The sequence below is a fragment of the Mesoplodon densirostris genome, chromosome 9 (genome assembly GCF_025265405.1).
Source record: "Mesoplodon densirostris isolate mMesDen1 chromosome 9, mMesDen1 primary haplotype, whole genome shotgun sequence".
Lineage (NCBI taxonomy): Eukaryota > Metazoa > Chordata > Mammalia > Artiodactyla > Ziphiidae > Mesoplodon > Mesoplodon densirostris.
In genome coordinates this window covers 51,782,273-51,807,434 of record NC_082669.1, presented here as the reverse complement: position 1 = coordinate 51,807,434, position 25,162 = coordinate 51,782,273, and the positions used below count along the sequence as shown (strand labels likewise).

At 37.3% G+C, this 25,162-nt stretch overlaps 1 protein-coding gene across 1 annotated transcript in view; it reads left to right on the top strand.

Annotated features, from left to right (window-relative positions):
- Positions 1 to 25,162, top strand: part of UMAD1 (UBAP1-MVB12-associated (UMA) domain containing 1) — a 242,066-nt gene that overhangs the window by 162,467 nt on the left and 54,437 nt on the right. Inside the window, exon 3 of the mRNA XM_060108310.1 lies at positions 3,271 to 3,344. Within this exon, the coding sequence (XP_059964293.1) occupies positions 3,271 to 3,344 (74 nt within the window). The remainder of the gene's footprint in view (positions 1 to 3,270; positions 3,345 to 25,162) is intronic.

Genomic DNA, 25,162 nt, shown 5'->3' with positions numbered 1-25,162 from the left:
TTTAGGGGCTCGATTCTCCCCACCTCAGCCACCATCCGTTGGAACCTTCCACCGGACCACACAGTCCCCCCAGGATATGTCCGGAGACTGCACTCTGCTCCCACTATGGCTGACTTCTACTTGGGAGACTTTAGGCGAGTCCCTGAGTATCTCTGCCGACAGTAAACTGGGGGAGGAGGGAAACGGGGAGGATGTCTTGCTGCGCCGTAGTGAGAATCAATTGTGGTGTTATAAACAAGACATTATGAAATGTAAATACTGTGAACATTTTTATTGTTTCTTTTCATTTTTTATCAAAGTATAGTTGATTTACAATGCGCCTATCTCTGCTGTACAGCAAAGTAACTCAGTTATACACATATAGACATTCTTTTTTTGTGTTCTTTTCCATTAGAGTCTGTCCCAGGAGACTGGATATAGTTCCCTATGCTATGCAGTAGAATCTTGTTGTTTATCCATTCTATATGTAATAGTTTGCATCTGTTTTGTTGTTTTTGTGCTTCCTTTTAAACAGCTGACTTGCAAATGAAATTTTTGAATCTATACAGCACATAAATTAGAATTAACTGATGTCTGAAAACTAAAGTACCTTATTTCACGTTCATCACATGCATCTTTATTTATTGTTGAAGTATCTAACTTTCAGGTGGGTTATAACAAGTTAGAGAAAATAATTGAATTTTTACCATGATCAAATAATTCTTCAGTGGGAGGAAAAAACCTTCAAAAGTTATATTTCACTGTGACCTCTTCTTTTCTGTTTGTTGTTTGTGTAGTTTTCATTTTGTGCCTTTGTTTATGGAGAATCATCTCACAGATGGCATTTTTCCTTGTAATCAGTTATTGTTCTGAGTCATCGACAGATATGGCATTCCAGGAAATAGTGATTGTACAGTTGCTTCCAGGCAGATGTGTTGTGTGATGTCAAGAATACTGGCTGATAACCTTTCTGGTTATTCAAGCAGTAGGGAGAAATGGAGAAAGTGTGGTACAGATACACACCTTGGAATCGGAAACTGGCAAAGGAAGCACAGACTTTCTGCTGAATGATTTCAGCCAAATAGTGTTTGTATGGCTAGGAGATGGCCCAATAATCATTTTAAAAGGTGAAAAAAAATCTTTCTTGAGTAAATGACCTTTCGTATTGGATGCCACATACTTCCGTATCAACCTCAGGCATGTGAGTTATTAAACACGCCTGACCTCGATATACAGAAACTTGCATTACCTTGGCTGCTCATGCTGTTGTGGTCTCAGTGGTCTCATTGCCTTTACCCAAGCAAACTAAACAACTTGTGCATTGGTTTTGCTATCTGTAAACTGAGGGTTGGTTAGCTTATCGCTAACTTTCAGAGACAAGGGGGATTTCTGAAAATAAGACTCTTCCTGATGTGCAAATAAATGGTCAGTTTAAACAATGAGTTCAAAAAATCAAAATTGTTGTTTGACATCCTGGGTCATGAATGTAAGTTGACATAATTTTTCACTTAACAACTATTAACTCTATTATCCTATAGATGTAATTTAAAAGTTCCTAATGCTTTTGTTTCAGTATGATTCTTTTAAAAAATCATTAACTGTTTTTAAAATCTAACAAGTTATGCTCCACATACAGATCACTAATAACAATACATCATAATGGTATTTAATAAATTTGCCTTTTAAGTTTCACAAATGTGTTTTAGAGGAAAAACACTAACCGTATGCTCAAATAAAGCTTTTATTACATACTATCTAGTATTACCACAGTTTTATAGACTAGAAACTATGAATAGAAGTTCACTAATTTACTCAGCTAGCATTTATGGAACGCCTACTGTGTGCTGGGTTCCACCCAATAGTAATAATGCTGTATTACTTAGCTGAGAACACAACTTGTAGGCTGGAATATGCATGATGTGCTTGGATTTTAAACATTTAGGGGATTTCCTTTATCTTTTAAGTAAATAAACTACCAACTGAATTCTTGCTTTGTGGTTTTAGAATTTAACAGAATTTTATTAAATTCTTTAAAATTTTCACAGGGCCCTTTCTTGACTATAGCCATTGGTAAACTTAACTTTTGTGTTTCACTATGGAAAATATAAGCCCAGCCCAGTCTTTCATACTTTGTTACCTCCAATGAAGACTGTGACCTTCCCTATGTTAACAAATTCCTAACCTTTAGTGTCAGCCAAGTCATTATATATGAATTTTGTAATCTTCCCTGTTGTAGACATTCCTGACCTGGCTTAATTTTATGGGAAGAGCAGTTTACAAATTACTAAATTAACCTCTCATTATGCTTTTAAGAAGTACGCTGATTGTTTCTTTACCTACCATGTGTTAATCACAGATTATTAATTAATAAATTATAATAGGACACTAATACATTAAATTATGCCTGTACTTAACTAACTGTATTTCTGTCTGCCCTATGTCCTTAGAGGCAGCCTAGTCACCAACTTTGTTTAGTAATATAACCCTCCCAGGCACCACCTGTAGGAATCAAACTATTAACTGAATGCTAATCTATGAATTTGTTCATTGTTCTTTCCTGCTGTAAAAATTGTTTGACATATGGTTAATTACTACATGCAAACATATATATCTACTCTGAGGCAAATCCACAGAGACACAAATAAACACTTATAAAGAGTAAACCTTATTAAAAAACTAATTTGAAGGACAGTTATTCATATTATAAAGACTTTTTTTTTTTTTTTTTTTTTGCGGTACGCAGGCCTCTCACCGTTGTGGCCTCTCCCGTTGCGGAGCACAGGCTCCGGACGCACAGGTTCAGCGGCCATGGCTCACGGGCCCAGCCGCTCTGCGGCATGTGGGATCTTCCCGGACCGGGGCACGAAGCCGTGTCCCCGGCATCGGCAGGCGGACTCTCAACCACTGTGCCACCAGGGAAGCCCATATAAAGACTTTTTTTAAAGACTTTTAATGTTTGAAAATAATTTGCTTTATCTTCAAATTATAAGTTTTCCTAGTATATTTGAAGTATGACTTGATTTACAAAATATAAATTCACTTGATTTTTCCAGAGTAAACCTATATAAAGCAGGATACATTTCTGGTTTAGGTTGTATATCTGTGGATTTACAGATGATTTCTGTGACCTTTATAAAATTACTGTTCTTAAATATTAACTTGTTTACTTTGTAACAAAGGAAGTAGTAATTGCTTCCACAATGTGAAACACGCAAAAGATATTTCAAATAAATAGTAGACAGTTTGGCACAGTGGTATGGTAAAGTTTTATTTTTTTCTTTTGCTTCATAGGAGATACAGCTCATGAGCAAAGAGTGGCAGCAAGAGGCAAAACTTCAGACATAGAAGGCAATGAGACTTTGGAGGTAAGTGAAACTCAATGAGTCCTTTTGGGGTAAAACCGAATAAGTCAATGTGATTATGTATACCTCTGAGGATAAATAGTAACTTCCACTCTTGCTATGCAAATAGGTGCCTAGGTATCAGGAGAACAGGTGATCTGCTGAAAATCAGGGTATGGCAGGCAGGAGCGACTTCCTAAGTACTAAGCTTTTCCCAGTGCTGTTAATGGAAACTCTCTGTTGGAAAAAGAGCAATAGAACACTGAAGTTAAAACATTTGAATGATTTTTACTTGACAGATTATTTTCTATTACATTTGAATAAATAGGTAATGTAAGAACCTATAGAGAAAGGTTTGAAAATAACTTATTCAGAACTGTCTTACATTAGCAGTTCCACCATCAAAGTACACTCCTTGATATTGTTTGGTAAAAAGACTAAGGCTTTTGTTCTTTTCCACCTGAGAAAATTATTTGCTCTTTGTGGGTACGTGAAAGTGTAGTTCACATACTTTCATATTCTGTGTAGAAACATACTAACCTTATTTAATCACTGAAATAGTCATTTTTAAGACTTTGGGGGAATGTTAACTATTAGAGTGGAAGAGATATCCATGGATTTTGAAACCTTCTATGTGGTGACACACCTCTACTTATATTCTACATGTAGAACGTGAGGGTATTGCATACGACTGGAGTGACATCAGGGAACCTGACCTGTTTGATTCATCACCGTATCCGCAAAGCCTAGCACAGAACAGGAAGTCAAAAAAATTTGTTCAATGAATGAATGAATACAATCATGAGTTATAAATAGAGAGTAATATTCATCTTAAGAAGAGAGATTTTTTGTATTTATATTTTCCACAGTGAGTAAATTATTTTATAATCAAGAGAAAAACATTTAAAGAAGTTACATGGGAAGTAAATTGATGTAGAAGAAGAAAAGAGCCATCTTTCCCATAAAACTGTACATTGTTTTTTTTTGTTAATGCATGCAACAAATATTTATTAAGCACTGACTGTATTCAATGCACTGTGCAAGGGGCTGAGTATATAGTACTGAGAAAAAAGACACAAGGACAAAGAAAAATTTCCTGTCTATATGTTGAAGCATCTTGATCTCTTTTATTTATTCAAATATTTATTGAGTTCTGAACATAAGTAGCATCTTTTATAGGAAATAAAGATTGATATATTTGAGCTTTAGGAAAGAACCACCAAGATGGTTTAGAAATCATCCGTGATTACTTGAATTTAACTGCTTAGTTATGTATGTGATTCAGTGGAAATGTCTGCGGAACTCAATTATTTTTCAATGTCGATTTATTGATAGGAAGAATTCCAAGATTAATTTTGAAGGAAAGAAACTTTTGAGAATAGATCCTCAGAGATTTGAAACGAGCTCATTATTGTGCTACTTCCTAGTCTCTCCACTATACAATCAATTCTTAACCATTAAGACTGGATTTTTATACTCATGGTATAACAGATAAAAGTGCCTTCTCTCTGAATAGTTGCTGGGGATTGGGAAGACACCAGTTGCTGTCAGAGGGTTAGGTCACAGTACAAGAGGGTAATACTAAAATACTTTTAGAGGCTAGTGTGATTCACCACAGAAAAGCCAACTAATCACTTATCCCCACCTTAAGTGTCCAAAATGGAATTTATTATTCCTTGCTTTAAAAATTGAAAACCACAAACATCGCTTCATGTTTCCTACCCCTGCCCCCCCATAATCTACCTTGATGGGTCTAGATGAGTCTTATCTAGTCTCATGGTTTTAAAATCGTTGAAGAGTCTGATGACTCCCAGAGTATATCTCCACATAGGCCTCTCCCCAGACCTGTAGACTGTATCCAGCTGTCTACCTGCCATTTCACTTACAAGTTTCTAAACAGTTCAGCCTTTACTTGAGCAAAGAAGAACTATTGATTTCTGACCCCACCACCCTGAAGCTTCTCTCTGCTCAAGTTTTCACCATCACTGTTTAATAACACCACCCTTTATATAGTGGTTTAGAATCACACCCCCTGAGGTACCCCTGGTTCCTTTCTTTCCCTCACAGTCTACATGCAGTTCCACCCGTAAGTCCTATCACCTCTCCCTCTATATCCAGACTCTGACCCCTTCTCAACATGGGCACTGCTAGGAATTTCAGCCACCACTTTCGCCCAGACTCTCTGCCTCCATTCTTCCCCCTTAAGTCCGTTCTCTTCACAGCCCGCAGAAATTGAATCAGATCACATCACTCCTTGGCTTCAAACGTGCTGGCTGCCCACTGTAACTGGAATCACTGCTAAGCTCTTTACAGTGGGCTACAAGGAGCTCCATGTGCTCTCAGACTTCATTTCTCTTCATACCCCAAACCCCATCCCCGTCCACCAGCTGCCTTTCTGTCCCTTGATCATGTTAAGCTCTTTCCTAGCTCAGCCTTTTCATTTGCTACCCCTTCTTTACTGGAGCCTCACTTGCCTGCCTCCTTATCATTCAGGTCTTAGTTCAAGTGTCAGTCTTCGTGAGGACCTCAGCTAAAGCATCTCTTCCCCCAGTCACTCTCACGTAACCCTGTTTATTTTCTCCATCAAGGTTATCACTATTTCAGATTATCCACTTGTTTACTGTCTGCCTCTCCTGACTACAGTGAAAATAGACTGTGGGTCTAGAATAATGTCTGGAACATAGAAGGTGCTCAATAAACAGCTGTTAAGTGATAATCTAGATTTCACTGAATGTCATCATCTGTCTTGGCAAATTAAAGGCCTAAAAATGTCATTTGACTCATTCTTCTCAGCCCCCCTTTATCAAATCTATCATCAAGTCCTGTTGATTCTTGATGTTGATGTTCTTCTTGATTCAAATATCTTCCAAATCTGGTTCCTCATACTCCATCCTCATCTGTCCACTTGACTGTTAGTAGACAAGCAGCTTCTTTCCCAAATCCCTTTCTGAAAAAGAACAGCAGGGTTTTTGTTTTCTTTTGTTTTTAGTTCAGGCCCCCAAATGCCTTGAAATCTACAGAATAAATCTTAAAACCAAAACCCTTTTCAAGTGACACCTTCGTTGTGAACTCTTTTCCCTGCTGTCCCAGCCAGAGATAACCCCAGTGTCCTTTTACTACTTGTGTTGTCTTTTATGACTTCACTATACTGTGAGTTCCTGGAAGGTGGAGACTCCACCTTCTTTACCGTTACAGCCTCTGCACAGACACATATGATGTGACATAGGTGCCCAGTCAATGATTTCTAGATGGATACATGAATAATAGGTGGTCTTCTGCAAATGCTGTCTTATGAGTCAATCTCTTCATTTAGTTCTGTTTTCCATCTTACATTATCAACACACAGTTATTTTTTTCTCACTGTAAAAAAAAAAATGTTTTTCTTATATTTCTTAGGAGTTACCCATAAAAAAAAATCTGTTAATTTAGATTATTTTTGACACTCAATACATTAGCAAGGCAAAGTATAATGATTTCAGTTGATTTTTTGAAAGACATACATCTGATTAAAACATTGTAACTATTGTACCTAATAGGAAAGTCTCATTATTTTCATTTTTAATGGCTATACAACAAATGTTAAAATATTATTTATAACGAAAACATATTTGGTCAGTTAGTGTGGGTTCCATAGAGCTTCAAAATAACACTCTTAATTACCAAAACATAAGTTGTTTTTCTAAAGACCCTTTGGAGAAGGTAGATTTTAGTATCCCCAAAAAGTTTTTTTGGTGAATTCAGATAAACATGTAGATTGCCTACTATTTTCGAGGAATTGTTGGACATGGGGCGGAGAGGATATGAAGATATGTAAGATTCCGTGATTCTAACTTATAGAACCTGACATTCTCAATCTATTCATGAAAATTAGAAAACTCCACACGTCATTATAATATAAAGTGGAATAAATAAGTTTCTTAAATTCCATAACTACAAAGGTAACTGAGACTTTAGTGGAGGAAGAAATAGCATTAGGGAGAATCAAGCAAGGCTTCATGTATTAGGTAAGCTTTGAACTATGAAAAATTTTTTTTTACTATTTATACAATTAATTTTATATGATTAATATAAATTCCTGTGAAATGAAATCCCTCATTAAAAACATTTTAGACATACAGAAGCAAATCATGGTATGAAACTACTTTCCCCACATGTATCTCAATGACAGGTAATAAAATATTTTTTAAAATGAATGGAACTTGGCCTATGCTATACTGTAGTTTTAAATGGCAGTTAAAATATTTTGTCGTAGATAGCTAGTGGGAAGCAGCCTCATAGCACAGGGAGATCAGCTCGGTGCTTTGTGACCACCTAGAGGGGTGGGATAGGGAGGGTGGGAGGGAGATGCAAGAGGGAAGAGATATGGGGATATATGTATACGTATAGCTGATTCACTTTGTTATAAAGCAGAAACTAACACACCATTGTAAAGCAATTATACTCCAATAAACATGTTAAAAATGTATATATATATTTTGTTAAGTAGTTTATGATGTTTTCCCTTACACTTTATAGCCCAAGTATACTTCAAAACCGTGTTGCCTCTCCAAGTACAGCTGTCTCACAGACATCATGGAAATTCTAACATCTAGATGAAATATAATTTGAAAAAAAGGAGATCTGGTTTGGGCATCAAATAAGTTACATTTTACAAAGTTGGAGTATAACTTATGTTAATACACAAAAGACTATGAAAAGCAGCATATTTTTTTGTATAAGTAATTAGTGGGACTTTTTACTTCAAGAAACTGAAAATAATATAGCATTCATTCCAGGAAATCATAATTTCTTAAGTACATTTTTCTCTTCTTTAATCCCCCTCTCTAAATATTTCAGGGTTTCTATTAATGATGACTTTAATTATTTACTACTGTTTGTACCTTAGCTTTCCCTGTATATGATCCTAAAGTATCATTACCTAAAATAGGGTAACTTAAGGAAACACTGAACTATTTAGTCATCAAATGTGGTTTCTCCCAGGTTGTGCTTTCATCTTATGTTTTAATTGCCATTGGTAACTCAACAGAATTCACCATGTTTTTGGTGTGTAGTGTATAAAGCTCCTGTAAACCGTGTTTGGGCTTATTAAAGTCATTAGACTCTAGTACTTGGGGAAAAAGTGATAATTTGGAACTAATTATCCAATTGTAAGTTCATCTTCCTCCTTCTGTTCCTTCTTTTTTTCTTGTTGCCTTTCTGGGTAAATTTTGGTAGTGAGTTGTAATGACATTACAACTACTTATTGCTCTCTGCTACTGTAGGAGCCTGGTTATTTACAGCTCAGGGGAATAAACCTACAGATTAATGGGGGGCCTGGTTTTGAATTTTTGTCATTATGATTCATCTCTTCAGGGAATTAACGTTACAAGTAAGTAAGTAGTCATTCTTTTCTAATCTTCAGTCGTGGAAAGTGTTTTATATTGTGAAAACTGGAGCCATATTAGCTACTAATTTACTAGTGGACCTATTGCTTTTTGGTCTGTAGGTGTACTTTGAGAGCTATGAATATGGAAATATCAGTTTTTTAATATAATTATATCCAATTTTGGTGACTATTAATTTTAACCAGTTTTAGCAGATACTTCTAGATTGTTTGTTGAACTTAAATTTCTTTTATTTGTACTACAAAAAGTATTTTTAAATTTGCATTTTTGTTAGCCTCTTTATTTAATTGAAATATATTTGACATACAATATTATATTAGCTTCATGTGTACAACATAGTGATTCAACATTTGTATGCATTGCAAAATGATCACCACAGTAAGTCTAGTTAACCATCTGTCACTATACAAAGTTAATACAGTATTATTGACTGTATTCCCCATGCTGTACATTACATTCTCATGACTTATAACTGGAAGTTTGTATTTGTATAACTGAAATTTGCATTTATTTTTGGTCTCAAAGATAGAGGAATATGTTTATTTATTTAGTTCACTAGCTTAAAGATAACAAAATACAAAAACAAGCCAATAAAAAACTCCCCACAAAACCACAATTCCATTTGTATATTTGTTTTGAATGACAGCTAATTCACATATGCATATGGAGACGTATAAAATAATAACTAACAGATGGTATAGCTGCAAAGTAGGATTTATAAAGATTATTATCAGCTGGTGGTATTGAGATACTGTGGTTATACTGACAGAAGACACAAAAATTACTTATAATAATAAACTGTGACACTAATAATCGCCCAACTTCTGTTAACCAAAGTAGCTTATTGCGTGTTTAATATAAATTTTTTAATGAAGATCTAAAATAATCTTACAGCCAATTTGTACTAGGAAATTTAATAGCAGTTGCAAAAACAGTAAGGTAGTAGCAGCAGCAACAAAGTGTTTGCTAAGATTGTTAAGTGCATAATATTAGAATCCCTGGAAAGTACAGTAAAGATATGGGGGACTTTGTTTATTCATGTCATTTGAAGCACACATCTCAATCTAGTACACAGTATTTGTAATTTCTTATTTGCATATTTGTAAATTGTTGAGTTACATGTGAAATTCATAGTTGAGTAATTTAGGGAACAAAAATTGATTTTTTGAAAAAGATATAGAATGAATACATATGAATGAAATGTTCACTTTTCTTTTAATGTGTTTTTGAACTTCCTTTATGTCTTTTAACAAAGCTATAGGAGCCTTCAGACTCGGTAGGGATGAATTTCCTTGTTCTTTTCTTTTATGTAGTCATTAAAATGAATGAGAATATCCTTGAACTTTGTAAATTCCATATGATGTAGACTTTGGTTACCACTCCTTAAAAGGGGGTATAAGATTATCCTATTAAAGACCTACTTGTGTGTAGAAAAGAATTGAGGTTGAGTGGTAGAGGAAAAAAGAGACTTGAGTGATTTTCAAGAATAGTTTCAAGAATAGCAAACATTCATCCACTGGCTGTCAGGATTTCGGTTTTAAGAATTTTTTAGTATAATTATGGTATATAAGTTTATAAATTTAAGGTATGGGTGATCTTGGGTGGCCTCAGCCTGCGGCAGCTTGAAACAGGATTTCAGTTTCCAGTCAGAGATTGAGGTCGGGCAGCGGCAGTGAGAGCGCTGAATCTTAGCCACCAGACCACCAGGGACTAGTGGCCAGTGACAAGGCCCTGGCCCATCAGCTGTGTAGAAGCGACTTTCCACATAGAGACGGAAAGTAGTGAAGCAAGTAAAGTGTTTATTAGGAGGAAAAAGAGTACAGTACGTGTGGATAGACACACGGGTGGGCTCAGAGAGAGAGCCGCGCCCTCGTGGTAGCTTGAATCACATTTATGGGACACTTCTTCCGGGTTTCCTTTGACCAATCATCTTGCTTTGCCTGGTTCTGAGTCCATATTTGTTATATCTCAGGGTCCTTCCCTGTGTGCGTGCACATCTCTTAGCCAAGAAGGATTCTAGTGAAGAGGACTATGGTTAGTTGACATCACTTACTATGGGGTGGTGCCCCCTCCCTTTTTGACCTCCAAAGGGCCTTTCTGCGCATGTGTAGTCGGGGAGGTCTCCTTGACTTCGAGAATGAGGAATATTTGGTCTTTTATCTGGACAGGGCCCAGCCTCCTCCATCATCCTGCTTGTATGGAGTTTCTGCTATTATGGAGTTTCTGTCCACAGGGGAGAAACTGTTCAGCCTGGGGCCCATCTGTCTCCTGCCTCATGGGGGGTATAAAGATGATTATGAAACTGTTAATTCTCACAAGATATTCATAGTCCAAATACAGGTATAATGGGAATTGCTACTGAAGGCAATTTAAATTGGTACAACCATTTTTGGTAAGCATTTTTGAAAGTATCAAGAACCATAAAGACGTTAATATACTTTGACAGTAATTCCACTTTTAGGATTCTATTCTGAGAAAATAATCTTTTAAATCCACAAGAAGTTGTATGTGCAGACAGATGGCAATCCACTTAATGGAATATTTTTCAGTTTTCATAAGTGAAATTTATGATTAGTTTTCAATAAAATATGAAGACTCTTGGTTTCATAATTTCAGTTAGAAGATTTGAGGTACAAAATTATATTTACAATATGATTATTGCTATATAAAAACTGTGCAGAAAAGTATGATGTAATACATAAAAACATTAAGAGTAGTTGCCTTTGGAATGATAAATAGGTTAAATCATACTGTCCAGTGTTCGGATTTTCCTATTTGTCTATAATGAGTATATCTTATATTTTAAATGATAGTAAGTCTGATGGTGAGGATATTGCTTATTAACAGAAGAACTATTTTGGATGGCAGTAAAAATGATGGAACAGTCTACCGAGGATGATCTTTAGGACATATGTAGGTACTTTCCTGCCTCGGTTTATTTAAGTTTAAGATCTCTTAATTAGTTGATCACAGAGCATTACATCTGATCATGGTTTGTCAAAACATCTGTCCTCTCACCTAGGGGACTTTCCAGCAGGGAGAAGAGTGAGGTGACTTGGAGTTTATTCTTCACATATCATTGGAAATCATGTGGCCCAGACTGTTCTCATTGATCTACCTGTCAGTGTCATTGTATCAGTTATAAAGTCATATTCCCCCTTCCCCCAAAAGGTTGTGGGTTACTGGTTTGAACATGTATTTGTCTACAAATCTTGCTTTTTCCTCTATATCTATGATTCTGAGACTCTTAGTTTGAAGGTATTAATTTCTCCCTCTATAACAGTTAGTTTATGAGAATATAATTTTATCCAAGATGAGTGCAAGGATTTTTGGTTTTTGTTTCTCCTAATATAGAACCATTTCAAATTTGTGATTTACTGGGAAATGAAGCACAGTTGGATTATTGCACTGTTTATATCATTTAAATGGTAAATTTAATTCTTTGATGTGTTTATCCTGCTATGCAAGATACCTTTTGGGCAAAAGATTTTGTAGAGTGCATCTCTCCAATCTTTATTTTCACTTGAATTACTGGACCATATAATATAGTAGAAAGTACATTTTTGCTGGATTCCTCTGCTCACCAAGTGTTTGATCTAGGACAAGTTGCTAAGCTTCTCTTCAACTTCAATTCTTAGTCAGTGAAGTAGGGGGATTAGACGCAGTGTCTGAGATCTTTTCCTCCCCAGAAGTCCTGGCTGTTTACCTCTTTGGAAAGTGAATTGGAATTTTGCCACCAAACGCCAACCTTTATACTGCTGCTTTGATTGGGGGGTGGAGGGCGGGGGAGGGGGAGAATCTGATGCATAATGAAGATTTTAGGTATTGATTAATCAGGCTTTCATGCTTGTTAGGAAGAAATTGTGCAAAAGTTCTTGCAGGTAACTTGTCAGACTGCAAAAACCACTTTCAAGGTCCTTGCTCTTGCTTACAAAGTCTGTTTGGGAAAATGATAAATTTGGCCACTGGTAAAGAACAATTGAAATACTTTATTATTTCTTTAAATCTATAAACTTTTTACTTTTATATTTGACAATCAGATTACTGTGGGTTGTTGATAGCTCAAAACATTGGCAAGATGAATTAACTTGAGGCATGCTTATCAGTATTTGTAAAGATCTTTTCCATAACTTCAAATTTGTATATTTTTGTTACCACTGTGTCTTTGTCCTAGTTTCAGTTTTGCTGGAAAAAATTAGAATTGAGAAGTTATAATTCTGGTATTTTCTCGTTTCCATGGGGGTTAACTAGCACACTGAAACATAATGTTTATTCATCCTAGCCAGAAAAGGCCAAACTATGTGAGGTGTATGAGAGCTGCCCCTGTTTCCATCCAAAATGCACATATGGTGTGGGTAAGCCAGCAATGTGAATTTTATGCAGTGTTTCTGCTCATGTACACAGTCTGTTACTCAGCACCAATTATTCCTTGCCAGAAACTTGCTAACCTGCTGCTTCTGTAGCTCTGCTTGATGAAGCTAGGTAGCTTAAAGTGACCACAATGATATTTATTTAACTTTAGCAATCTTAGTTCGTTAGTTATGTGACTTTAATCACCTGCCTCATCTGTTGATTCATTGCAGTTGATTGCAATTAGAATCAAAGAATGGGAACCTGTAATTGCATTGCATGGAGCTACATTAGATCCAATATGTGTATATTGTATGTGTTTAGAAGGAGGAAATAAATGTGGAAATGCTAGCTTTTTGCTTAGCAAATTTAGTTTTCTATCTCCAATTCAGAAATTATTTAAAAAACCATAGAGAATGTTCTGTTTATCTGTTGGTAGTAATTTTGTTGTCATTTTTCCAGTTTTCACTTTTGTAGTTTTAAAAACCACAGAATCAGCAGGGTGAGAGGTCCATGTTGGGAGAACAACTGTTCCCTATTTCCCACAGCCATCTTTTTTCTAATCCCGTTTTTTAATTAGTATCAAATGGTCCTTATTTTTCCTCCTTTGGTTCATGTTACAGTCGTAACTTCCTGTGACTCTATAGAGAGTTTAAGTTAAAGCACAACGTTATTTATGTTGTCTTCACACACAACTAGAGATTCTTTTGAAGGATAAATTTCATCTGACTCCTTATGCAGTGGAAAAACTGGCATGCAGGTATGTACTTGGCCTAATTGGCATTTTCTGAATATTCCACTTTGTACCTTACTGAGGATTCCTGTGAATATGCTTATGAGAGTGCATCAATATGAATACATAGAAAAAAATTACACCTTAGTTAAGCTCAGCTAAATTTACATAGATTTTACATTTCTTTCCAGACCTAACAGGCCCCATTTCTTACTATACGTCAGTTTTTTTTTTCAGTGAACTCCTGTGTTCATCCTACGCTGTTCATAATTGATATTAATTTCTACCTGTTCAGGACTGTTTAATGTCCATTTTTGGAATGTCATATTCTTAGGTACATGCCTTTCACTCATTGCCTTTTACCTTAGTTAAGAAATCATTATGGGTGTGAATTCATATATTTTTTCCAACATTAGTTATATAATAGAAAGTGTGTGTAGTAGAACCTCCTAATGTAAAAGCAAAAAGCCATAATTTTTTAAAGTAATGCAGCCTACCTTTTCTCTGCCTTTTAATGCCGATTTCTCCTTGGAGAAGGAGGAAAGATTGGCACATAAGTGCTACACCTAAGAGCACAGTGCCAGTGGACTGAAGTACCATTTACATAATAAAAAGCCCCTGAAAACTTTCTCAGAACTTCTGAACTGAAAAGAGTCAGGAAACTGTTGCATAATCCTACTTCTTAAGTTGGTTTCGGTTGGAGAATAATTTAAAGAAAATGCTGTCTCTTTGTTCATGTAGATATTCCGGGATTTATTACTAGATCAAGCCGGCCCATTGGAGAGCCGTATATTCCTATCTCATTGCCTCAGTCCTGCACAGATTGCGTTCCCTGAACTGTTTTTCAGCTTGATTGAATAACTCTGTGAGAAACTGTTGTGTGGAACACACTGTGACATTTACTATGGAGGAATTGCTGAGACATTGTCTGCTCTGTTATATAGTTTCCCCTGTGTGAAGTCCAACTTAGGTCTTCTGATTTCTTATTGCTTTTATGCTAACAGAAAATATTTTGTTTCTCCTGAGGTGGTAATATTCTCTTTTTCTCATGGCCATTGTGAATTTTGTACCTAGTCATTTTTTTCCATTTTCCTTTGGCAAGAGGATGCTCAGACCTAAACTTACAGCTCAGTTTTAGTAACTGTTTAGGACCCTATAGGATATATGTCTGCTTACTTTATTTTCCTCTTACTTCATACTCCTATTTTATATTTTTCCTGGTTATGATTTTTAAATTTATTGTGAATCTTCTTGTTGGCTGTTTCAGATTCATTGTGAAGAAGAAAGAGTTAAAATATGCATTTATATGTATATTTGTATAATACTTATATAGAACAAGTCTGTATTTAAAGTGTTTTTTAATAGGTTATAAGATATATACACAACTCCCAATTTTGTCTCTCACTCCTCTTTTAAAAAATTATGTGTGACAAGATCATGAGTTTTTTTTTTACTGTGAGAATGTGTGTGACATTGGACACCTTTACTTACTCTCTCTCCGATGCCTCAGGCTCACACGCTGATTTCCAGTTTAACGTGATTTCTTCAGGGTCCTTGTTGACTGGAGGCCCCAGGTAAAAGGAGCCTCCTTTCCAGATTGTCAGCCCTGCCTAGCTGCTTTCAGGCAGAGTGTACCTCAGGCATAGGCAGCTCTCACCCTTGCCACATCAACCACTTCGTGGTCTCCTGCTACACACTGTTTTTTCATGCTCTAGACATACATTTTAAGATGGTTTCCCAGTTGAATTTTAGATATCAGTACGGACGACCTAGGAAAAGTGAGTACTTAATTTAGAGAGACATTGTCTTGGGAGTGAGTCATGGTTCCTCACAGGAGTGAGTTCACAGAACCCCTGCAGTAGCATGGATAGCTGCCAGGATGTGAACTTCATCATCAGATAGACATGGAGTTACAATCTTAGCTCGCCTTGTATCACTAAGGTACCTTTGATAAAGTACTTAGCCTCTCAGACCTTCCTGTCCCTTTGCTGTAAAATGAGAATGACACTACTTACTTTGAAGGGTTACTGTAAGAATTAACTGAGTCAGTAGGTAACATAGAGAATGGACTTGAGGACACGGGGAGGGGGAAGGGTAAGCTGGGATTAAGTGAGGGAGTGGCATGGACATATATACACTACCAAGTGTAAAATAGATAGGTAGTGGGAAGCAGCCTCATAGCACAGGGAGATCAGCTCGGTGCTTTGTGACCACCTAGAGGGGTGGGATAGGGAGGGTGGGAGGGAGATGCAAGAGGGAAGGGATATGGGGATATATGTATATATATAACTGATTCACTTTGTTATACAGCAGAAACTAACACACCATTGTAAAGCAGTTATACTCCAGTAAAATGTTTAAAAAAAAAGTGAGTCAGTAGGTAATATTTATTTCTATGTCTACATACACAGTATCTCACATACTGGACACTCAATAAGAGTTTCTTTTTAAATCGGAAGGAAATTATGGTTGATGCCTTGATACTCATGCCAAAATAGGATTGAAGGAAATCCCTAAGTTTAGGAAATTCCTCCATCAGTTCGGAATTGGGCTCAGAAGAGTTACAGAGACCTGAAAGGCAGTGGCTTAAATTTAGGCCTTAATTTTTCCCATGTGATAAGAAGTCTGGTGGAAGGTTTTGGAAGCATTTTTCAGGAGCTCAGGTATGTCAAGGCTCATATTTTATGAGTTTTGATATTTTCCTCATTGTTGCAGGATAGGTACTGCAAATCCAACCATCATACCGACTTTCCAGGAAGTTGGAAAAAGGAAGCTAGTTGAGGGAGAATAAAAATACCTATGTCCAGAAACTTTCCAAATAATCTCTAACAAGAATTTTACTGACTCTACTGTGTCACACACTAGGCTACCCTTAGTGGCAAGGGACCCTAGGAAATGGTTTTTTTTTGCTTAGTATTTTACCACCTTCAGCAAAATCAGTGTCCAGTAATAAGGAAGAAAGGGCTGATGAATATTGGATAGACTGTAAGCAGTCTGTGATATAGATACCATCCTGTGTTAATTTTAGAAGCTTCATTTTTGCCAACAGTAGGCATGGGGAAGTAGAGAGAAACACCCATTGGTGATAACTGGATTCTGTTTGGAAGCAGAAAGGCTCTGAGTAGTCAAAAGGGGACAGGAAATAAAGAAGGATATTTACTTATTATTTCTTGAATCTACAAAAAGTTAGGCATGGTGCTAGTAGGAAATTTACATGTATTATCTCATTAATTTTTACCAATGAGATAGGCTATATTATCCAGATATCTTATAGAAGAGGCAGCCAAGGCCCAAGAACATCAGTTTCCCAAGGTCATATAACCAGTAACAGTAATGGAGCTGGAATTCAGACTTGCACCGGACTGACCACTGCTTTGCGCTGTACTGCTTTCCTGCATAACTCGGAAGAAACCTGCACATTGCTTTTATTTTCTATGGTGCCTTGTGCTCATAATAACTATACTTTGACTTAATTATTTGTGTACAGAATTAAAATGGGCGCCATATACAGGATTGCTGCTGTGGTTGCTGAAGGTTGTGTAGACCAGGCAGGGAGGCACAGGAGGTGGTGCTTCCTTCTTATCATCACTCAGAGGTGGTGGTGGACGCCTCTGTATTTCTGTAGCGCCTAAGGACATTTTTAGGACAAAGAGAATGAGGCAGATCAGCAGTGACCAGTCTCAGGGAGCCAAAATCCAAAACTGAAAGCTGATAGAATGCTTGGCGTGGAGACAGGTATCTTCTCAAGTCGGAAGCCAGGGAATTACTCTTGACTTCTTCCTCTCCCCCAAGCTTAACCCAGTTGATCACCAAGTCATTTCGTTTCTAGCTCACTTATCTGTCCTGTCCTCTCCCTCTCCACTCCACCTGCACTGGGTCAGGCCTTACTGTCTCTCACATGGACTATTGCAAAGACGTTCTGAAATAGCCTCCTCATCCCTAGTCTTACTTTCATTCAGTCCATTTGCCACAGATCTGACCATGTAGTTGCCTTATTTGATGACATAGGGGGCTCTTAGCTTCTTCTAGGATAAAATCCAGTAACTTTTGTCTGGTGTGCATGTCCCTTCATGATCTGGCCCTGCCCAGTGTATAAACATATAGGTCGGGCTTCCCTGGTGGCGCAGTGGTTGAGAGTCTGCCTGCCGATGCAGGGGACACGGGTTCGGGCCACGGTCCGGGCAGATCCCACATGCCGCGGAGCGGCTGGGCCCGTGAGCCATGGCCGCTGAGTCTGCGCGTCCGGAGCCTGTGCTCCGCAACGGGAGAGGCCACAACAGTGAGAGGCCCGCGTACCGGGAAAAAAAAAAAAAAAAAATCCAGGTCTGTTCTGTGTCGTTTTACAGGGTTTCTTACCATGCCGTGAGCATATTCCTTTCTCCTGGAGTTTATGCGTGCAATTTTCCTTTTTTCCTGCAGTGCTTTCTTTACGCCTCACCCCTCATGGGCACTTTGAGTAGTTCCGATCCTCCTTCAATCTCCTGCTCAAATATCTTTCAACTCGGGCGCCGTCTTTGTCTCCCTCAGGCAGCATAAAGTCCTCTCTTCTCTCTCCGCACATTTACACACCTGTGTTCTGGCTCCTTGTATGGTGACCAGGAGCATCATGACCTGGGGATCCTGGCTGCTTCAGCATTGTGTTCTCTGTGCCTAGCACCATGCATGGCATGTATCAGGCACTCAATAAATGTTTAATATTAGTTGCATGCAGGAATGAACATTTAGATTAGACCAAAGACAGAATAACTTGTTCAGCTCATTACCGTAGAACTGAAACACTCTTAACTTTGGCCAAATTCCTTACTTTTTCAATGCTGGATTAATGGCAGTATATTTGTAAAGTTACTCCATCTTTCCAAATTGAATTATTTACATCAGGTTCTGCCATAGTTTCTGTTAGTTTCTCAGGTTATCTTTAATCATTCCCATTAGGCAGGCTCAGTGATGATTCTGATTCCCAAATCCTAAAGAGTCTCTTAGTTCTATTATGTATTATGCCTTTCCTCAAAACTCTGTTGTGTTTTGGACATTTCTCCTTTTTATTGATTGTTTTGGCATCCATTCCTGACTGAAGACACATTTTAAGTGGTATTTTAAAAAGTGATTTTAAGTGTTTTTTCTCTTATTTTTAAGTAGTGATTCCTAAGTGTTTTTGGCATGTGTTTTGCCTTCCTTAGCTATTGAAAATAGTACAAGACTTTCTTGCACAAGAATTAAGATGTTGGCAAAATAAGTAAATGATAAGCATCGGAAACTTTTCTTTAGACCATGGGTATTATTGCTACTCCTTAAAATTTTAATTCCCAATTTTTAGTATATCAAATACTGTTTACATTCAACAGTTGCTTATAGTGTGCTATATCTGACAAGTTACAGGTAATAACTGGAAGAATGTAAGATTGTTGAAAGCTGCGATCTTCTCTGTCTCATTTATTGCTGAAACTCTAATGCCTAAAAACAGTACTTACGTATGGTAAGTGTCAAAGAAATAGTTGTTGAAGGAAGGAAAGAAGGAAGCAATGGCAGTAGCATTTCAGTTAACCAGTGCCTGGGTAGCCTTCACCAGGGTGAACTTTCAAGTCCAAAGTCAACGAAAGAGAATTTTAGCCCTTGTACACCAGACCTACAGCGACCCTCAGAAATCACATTTGTGCAAAAAGGGCCACTGATTCAGAACAGAAGGAGGTGCCCCATTGTTAGTTGGATAATCTCCATGAGTTTTACTTGTTTTTTTAAACCTCCACTTCATGCCTATTGACATTGAGAACTGAAATCAGATTCTGTGCTTTCAACTTCAGTTGTAGTTTTACTCTGAAAGAAAAATGGATTCAGATTCTGGTGTAACGTTCTTTAGTCACTAAAAGATCCGATGAGTAACTTTGCATTTTTATCATTGCCTAACTAAAACCTGCTTAGCCTGGTTAATAGATAATTCCCTAGTTTCTAATCCAAGTCCATTTTGAACTATCAGGCCATTTTATTTATTTCTGTATTTCTTAAACACTTATTTGGGGCAAGGCTCTGTTAAACATTGTTCTCCATGTCTAAAAATGTTGGGGTTATTGCTCTGTGGAAGATTTGTGGTGAAAAAAATTTGTTATATTGATACATTTAAAAGTTCATCATTGCAAGATCATGTAAGACAGTTGGCCATAATTGAACTCCAGGATTGGAGGCTATAACCATGTCTCAGAGGCAGTCCGTCCCTCAAGCAAAATTCAGGGCATCACATAGCTAACCATCAATTAACCAAATGAATCAGTTCGCCATGCTACTGCTTTCCTCAGTCGAGTTAAGTGTTAAGGAGTTTTACTTATAAAGAAAGGTGGAGCTACAGGAGAGTGTGAGATCTGAGGATGATATGAGAATTATAGGCTAAATTATAGATAAATTATGGATAAAAGCAGAATATGAGAATGCTTAGTTTTTCTGACATTTAAACCTATTACTTCACCTCATTATAATTGACTAAGAGGAATATTCTGTTTCTATCTCAAGATCTTTTTAGGTGTTGATAATAAAATGTATAATTCCACTAACTTTTTGGTTTCTAATATATTGCCTGAAATTGTCAGTCAAGTCAAAACCCGAACTTGAAATAAAAATTTTCTAACAATAAATGTGAAAGAAGAAAAATATAAACTGGCATTCATTTTTGAAAGAAATGTTAAATATTTTACATTTTGAATATTCAGATTTGAGGACTAAATACTGGCACCTCTCTGTCACTTATTTTTCTACTAATGATCATCCCTGCCTCAGCTCCTGAAAATGGCTTGTTGAGTTTCGGTTTTGCATGCAAGCCCTTACGCGGTCCTTTGTAGTTTCATAAGGGCCGAAGAGCTTGTTAGCCTGGAATTTAGTATGTTTTGATACTCATTTGTTTTTAGTTATTCTTTTCTTGATTTTTTGGAACTCTTTTCATGAGGAAACTCCATGATTCTTACCAATTAGTCATAAACCAGTTTGGATTTAGGAATTACATAATTTACTACTTTGGAACACTATTTTATTCAAGTGGCAAATAGTAAAGATGGGAAAACTTCACTGAATGTTGGGTGATATGGCTGATAATTAGATCCTCAGAGAAAAACGCAGACTCCTGAAACTTGTGGCAGGATCAGAAATGTGACCAGGGAAAGCAAGTAGTTTAATAGATAAATACTTGTTATTAATGAAAATTAAGCATGACTTCTTAGAATTCAACCCCTGTTTCTAGTGGTATAGCTTTTTTGTTTTTACTGTGTTCATTAACACAGAGAATAAGTAACCTCACTGGTGGCTTGAGATTTGACTCACAGGAAAACATTAGGTAATAATTAAGAGCAAGGCCTTTTTTTTTTTTTTTCTCCAAGCTGTGAAGTTTTAACTGCACTGCCTAATGTGGTCGCTACTTGCCACATGTAGCTGCTGAGCACTTGAAATGTGACCAGTAGTCTGAATTCAGATGTGCTATATGTGTAAAATACCTACTGGGTTTCAAAGACTTGGTATGAAAGAAAGATTGTAAAATATTTCAGTGATATTTTATGTGGATTACATGTTGCCACGATAATATCTGGATATACTGAGTTAGAAAAAAAAAGTATTAAAATGAACTTCACCTGTTTCTTTTAACTTACTATGGCTATGAGAAAATTTTAAATTACAAATGTGGTTTGCCTTATAGTTTTACTGGACAATGCCAGTCTAATAGGTTAAAAAAGCCTTAACGTGTATAGTAAACATCAGTTATTAGCATGTTTGCTTCAGCTTTTAATTTCTTGAATGGTCAATCCTTTTGGGAGCCTCGGCAGCCCAATCATTCTTTTGCTTTCTTCGAGGGCTGCATGTTGAAGCGGCTGTTCTTTGCAATTGCCAACCCTGATTCAGTTGGCTGATAGCAATCGGTAGATAGTTCTGGAAGGAATAAGTGCAGCTTTGTCCCCAAATGAATGAACTGCACCTACCGTTTCTCTGCTTTCCACCTCTTCCCCTGACGGCTTTTACATGGTTGTTAATAATTGGTTGATATTTTTAGTAACTTTAATCTAAATTCAGGCAGGTTTTCAAAGACCCACTTCATATATCACCATATACCATAATTTATGGTATGTCATAAATTATCACAGCTTATCATCTTATTTACAACCCTTGAATAATATTGTCACTTATTATATTATTGTATATTATTATTGATAATAAATATCCATCACTACAAATGAATTTTTGATATTGCACTTTTGTAAGAAACCAGTTGAAGCAGAACCTACATGTTGCAGGAGCTGGGAAGCAAACATTTATGAGTATCAGCCTCCCTTTCCTTGGAAAAAAAATCATATAAAATCTTTATGTACTTTATTTTAAATTCTATAATTTATGAACTGTTTGATAATAATCTCTAAAGGGTTTTGGAGCACTGAGATTAGTAGAATGAGGCCACATTATGTTAGGCAGCAAGAGGCAGTTGGAAAGACGTTGATAATAATAAAACCTATAAAGGTCATTCTGTAAAAATAAATGTAATACTTGAATTACTCTGTCAACTACTTTCTCTAAAAAAATAATAAGTTAATCTTGTTCCAAAAAAACCTCCGAGACTGGTAGTTTTCTTTTTAATTCCTTTCATTTTAGGCAATCTTTTGTATATCATGCAAAAGGCCATACAATTAGCATGAAATGAGAGAGCGCTTTTTAAATTTGATGAATAAGGGCTCTTTTTTCTCCAGCTGTTATGTATGCAAGGTGAAGGTCTGTATCTCACCAGCAGACAGACTATTTGGTATCTACCCTATAAGTAGCTCCCAGTTTTTATATCTGTGCCTTAATGAGCAAAGAGTTCTGGAAGTAGTAAAAGTGAGCTTAAAGTGCATTAAAAAATGCCACAATGCTTTAGTGTAATGTTGCAAGATTCCCAGTTTGGACATTTGGGCTTCTCCACCTTGCCCAGGATTCCAGATATGGCCCTGTCACTCTCTTTTCCTGGTAGTCAGTTGAGGACATATTAGTAAGACCTCCAGGAACGTGAAAAACGTTTTGGGGGGTGGGTCTCTTTTCTGTCATTTATCATGAATGTATGCTTTGTTAAAAAACTTTTTTCTAAATGTTATCTCTTTCAAAGAGTTTTTATGCCTCTATATTCTTGTGGATTGTTTGCTTTTTAGAAATACTTGTCTTTGAAGTTGTAATACTTATAATATGTCAATGAACATTATTCTCTCTTTAAAAATGGTAACATACTGTTTCATTAGTTAGGAATGCTCCCCCTTTGCTGTTTTCAACAGCACAGTTTTTAGAAGGTGAGATTTCCAACATTGTTGGTAAGGTTTTTGGAAGTTAGTGGCCATTTATGCTCACATTTTTATATTGTCGTGCTTCAGAATTCCCTTATATGTAGCTAAAACATTTCTTATTGCATAAAAGAAACCAGAATGCCACAAACAAGATGCACAGGTCGTTAATTAAGCCGACTTTTCCCCTTTAAAGTACTACCATAACTAGAACTGCCAGATTTAGCAAATAAAAATACTGGATGCCCAGTTAAATTTGAATTTCAGATAAACAACAGATAATTTTTAGTATAAGTTTGTCCCATGCAATATTTGCATCATCCTTAGACTTAAAAGTCACCCATATTCACTTTAGCAACCATAAGCATAACTCAGCTCTCTTATTAACTCAGAGACCTCCTGAGTTGAGTAAGTTCCATGCTTGGCCCTTTTGCTGTTTGCTGGTCATCCTATTCTAACCCAGCACTTAGAGATATCATAATATAGCTATAGTTCTTTGAAACTCAAAGTGCTTCAAGTATGTTTTCTCATTTATCCATATATTTTGGGGGAGACAGGGAGGGGTCTATTCTCATCTCTTCTCCTTTTCATTTTAAAAAGAAGAAAACACTCTGTTATAAAGTGGTAATACTGATTCTGAAAGCTAAGAGGACACCTACAGCAGAATCTGGATTCTCCTTCTAAGCTGCCTCTATTTTGGGTTCATTTAGTATGAAATCTCTAGCAGTATAATTACAGATAAAGAAAAAAACTTCAGGGGCTTCCCTGGTGGCGCAGTGGTTGAGAGTCCGCCTGTCGATGCAGGGGACACGGGTTTGTGCCCCAGTCCAGGAGGATCCCACATACCGCGGAGCAGCTGGGCCCGTGAGCCATGGACACTGAGCCTGAGCGTCCGGAGCCTGTGCTCCATAACGGAAGAGGCCACAACAGTGAGAGGCCTGCGTACCTGAAAAAAAAAAGAAAAGAAAGAAACTTCAAAAAGTGAATTCAGAGAGAAAATGCATCTCCTGTATGCTTTTTTTTTTTTTTTTTGCGGTACGCGGTCCTCTCCAGCTGCGGAGCACAGGCTCCGGACGTGCAGGCTCAGCGGCCATGGCTCACGGGCCCAGCCGCTCCGCGGCATGTGGGATCTTCCTGGACCGGAGCACGAACCTGTGTCCCCTGCATCGGCAGGCAGACTCTCAACCACTGCGCCACCAGTGAAGCCCTCCTGTATGCTTTATAAATGTGGTGGGCAGGTGGGTGAAAAGTGACCCTTCCAAAATGAACACTGCAGTCCAGGTGAGAGATGTTACCTTCCTTCTCCCTGCACCTTACCCTCCTCCACGCAGCAGAACCAGACAAACCCTTACCATGCCTGACCTCGTCCCTTGTCATCTGCATTATTATAAAGGTTTCCTAGGTGATATTCTTCCCTCCAGCCTGCTCTCTTCTAAATCGTGATTTTTCTAAAATATAAATCTTACCATACCGCTGGCTCAGCTCCCGTGACTAACATCAGATAAGGTCCACACTGATTAGTGTGGCATTCAATGCCCTTCCTGACCTGGGCTCTACTTACTTCCCCTTCTTTTACTTCTACCTCAGCACTTGATGCTACAGCAGTAACAAATACTTGTAGTCCTCGAATTTAGCATGCTAATTCATATCTCCAGCTTTGTGTGCACTCTTCCTTCTAACTAGAATGCCTATCCCCTTTTATCTCCCTAGCAAAGTCCCATTCATCCTTGAAAGCCCTGCATAGATATCATTTGCTCTGGGAGGCTTTCCCTAACCACCCTTCACTATTCTCAAAGTGAATTCTGTTCTCCTACTTCAGCTCTTGTATACACTTGTGGTGTCACATACATCCCAGAGTGTTGTAATAGTTTATTTACATGTCTGTCTCCTGTAGAGGTTTGCAAGTTTTTTGAAGATAAGACACGATCATCATCGTCGTCATCATCATCTCCAAATCTCTAGTGTCTAGCACAGAGCCTAGAAAATAGCAAGCACTGGAGAGGTGTTTGCATGCCTGAATGGATCAACTGTCCACTGGTAAAAAATTTAGGTAAATCCAATCCCGTTGAACTGGTCCTGTGCTTTAGCTGCTCACTACCACAGTTT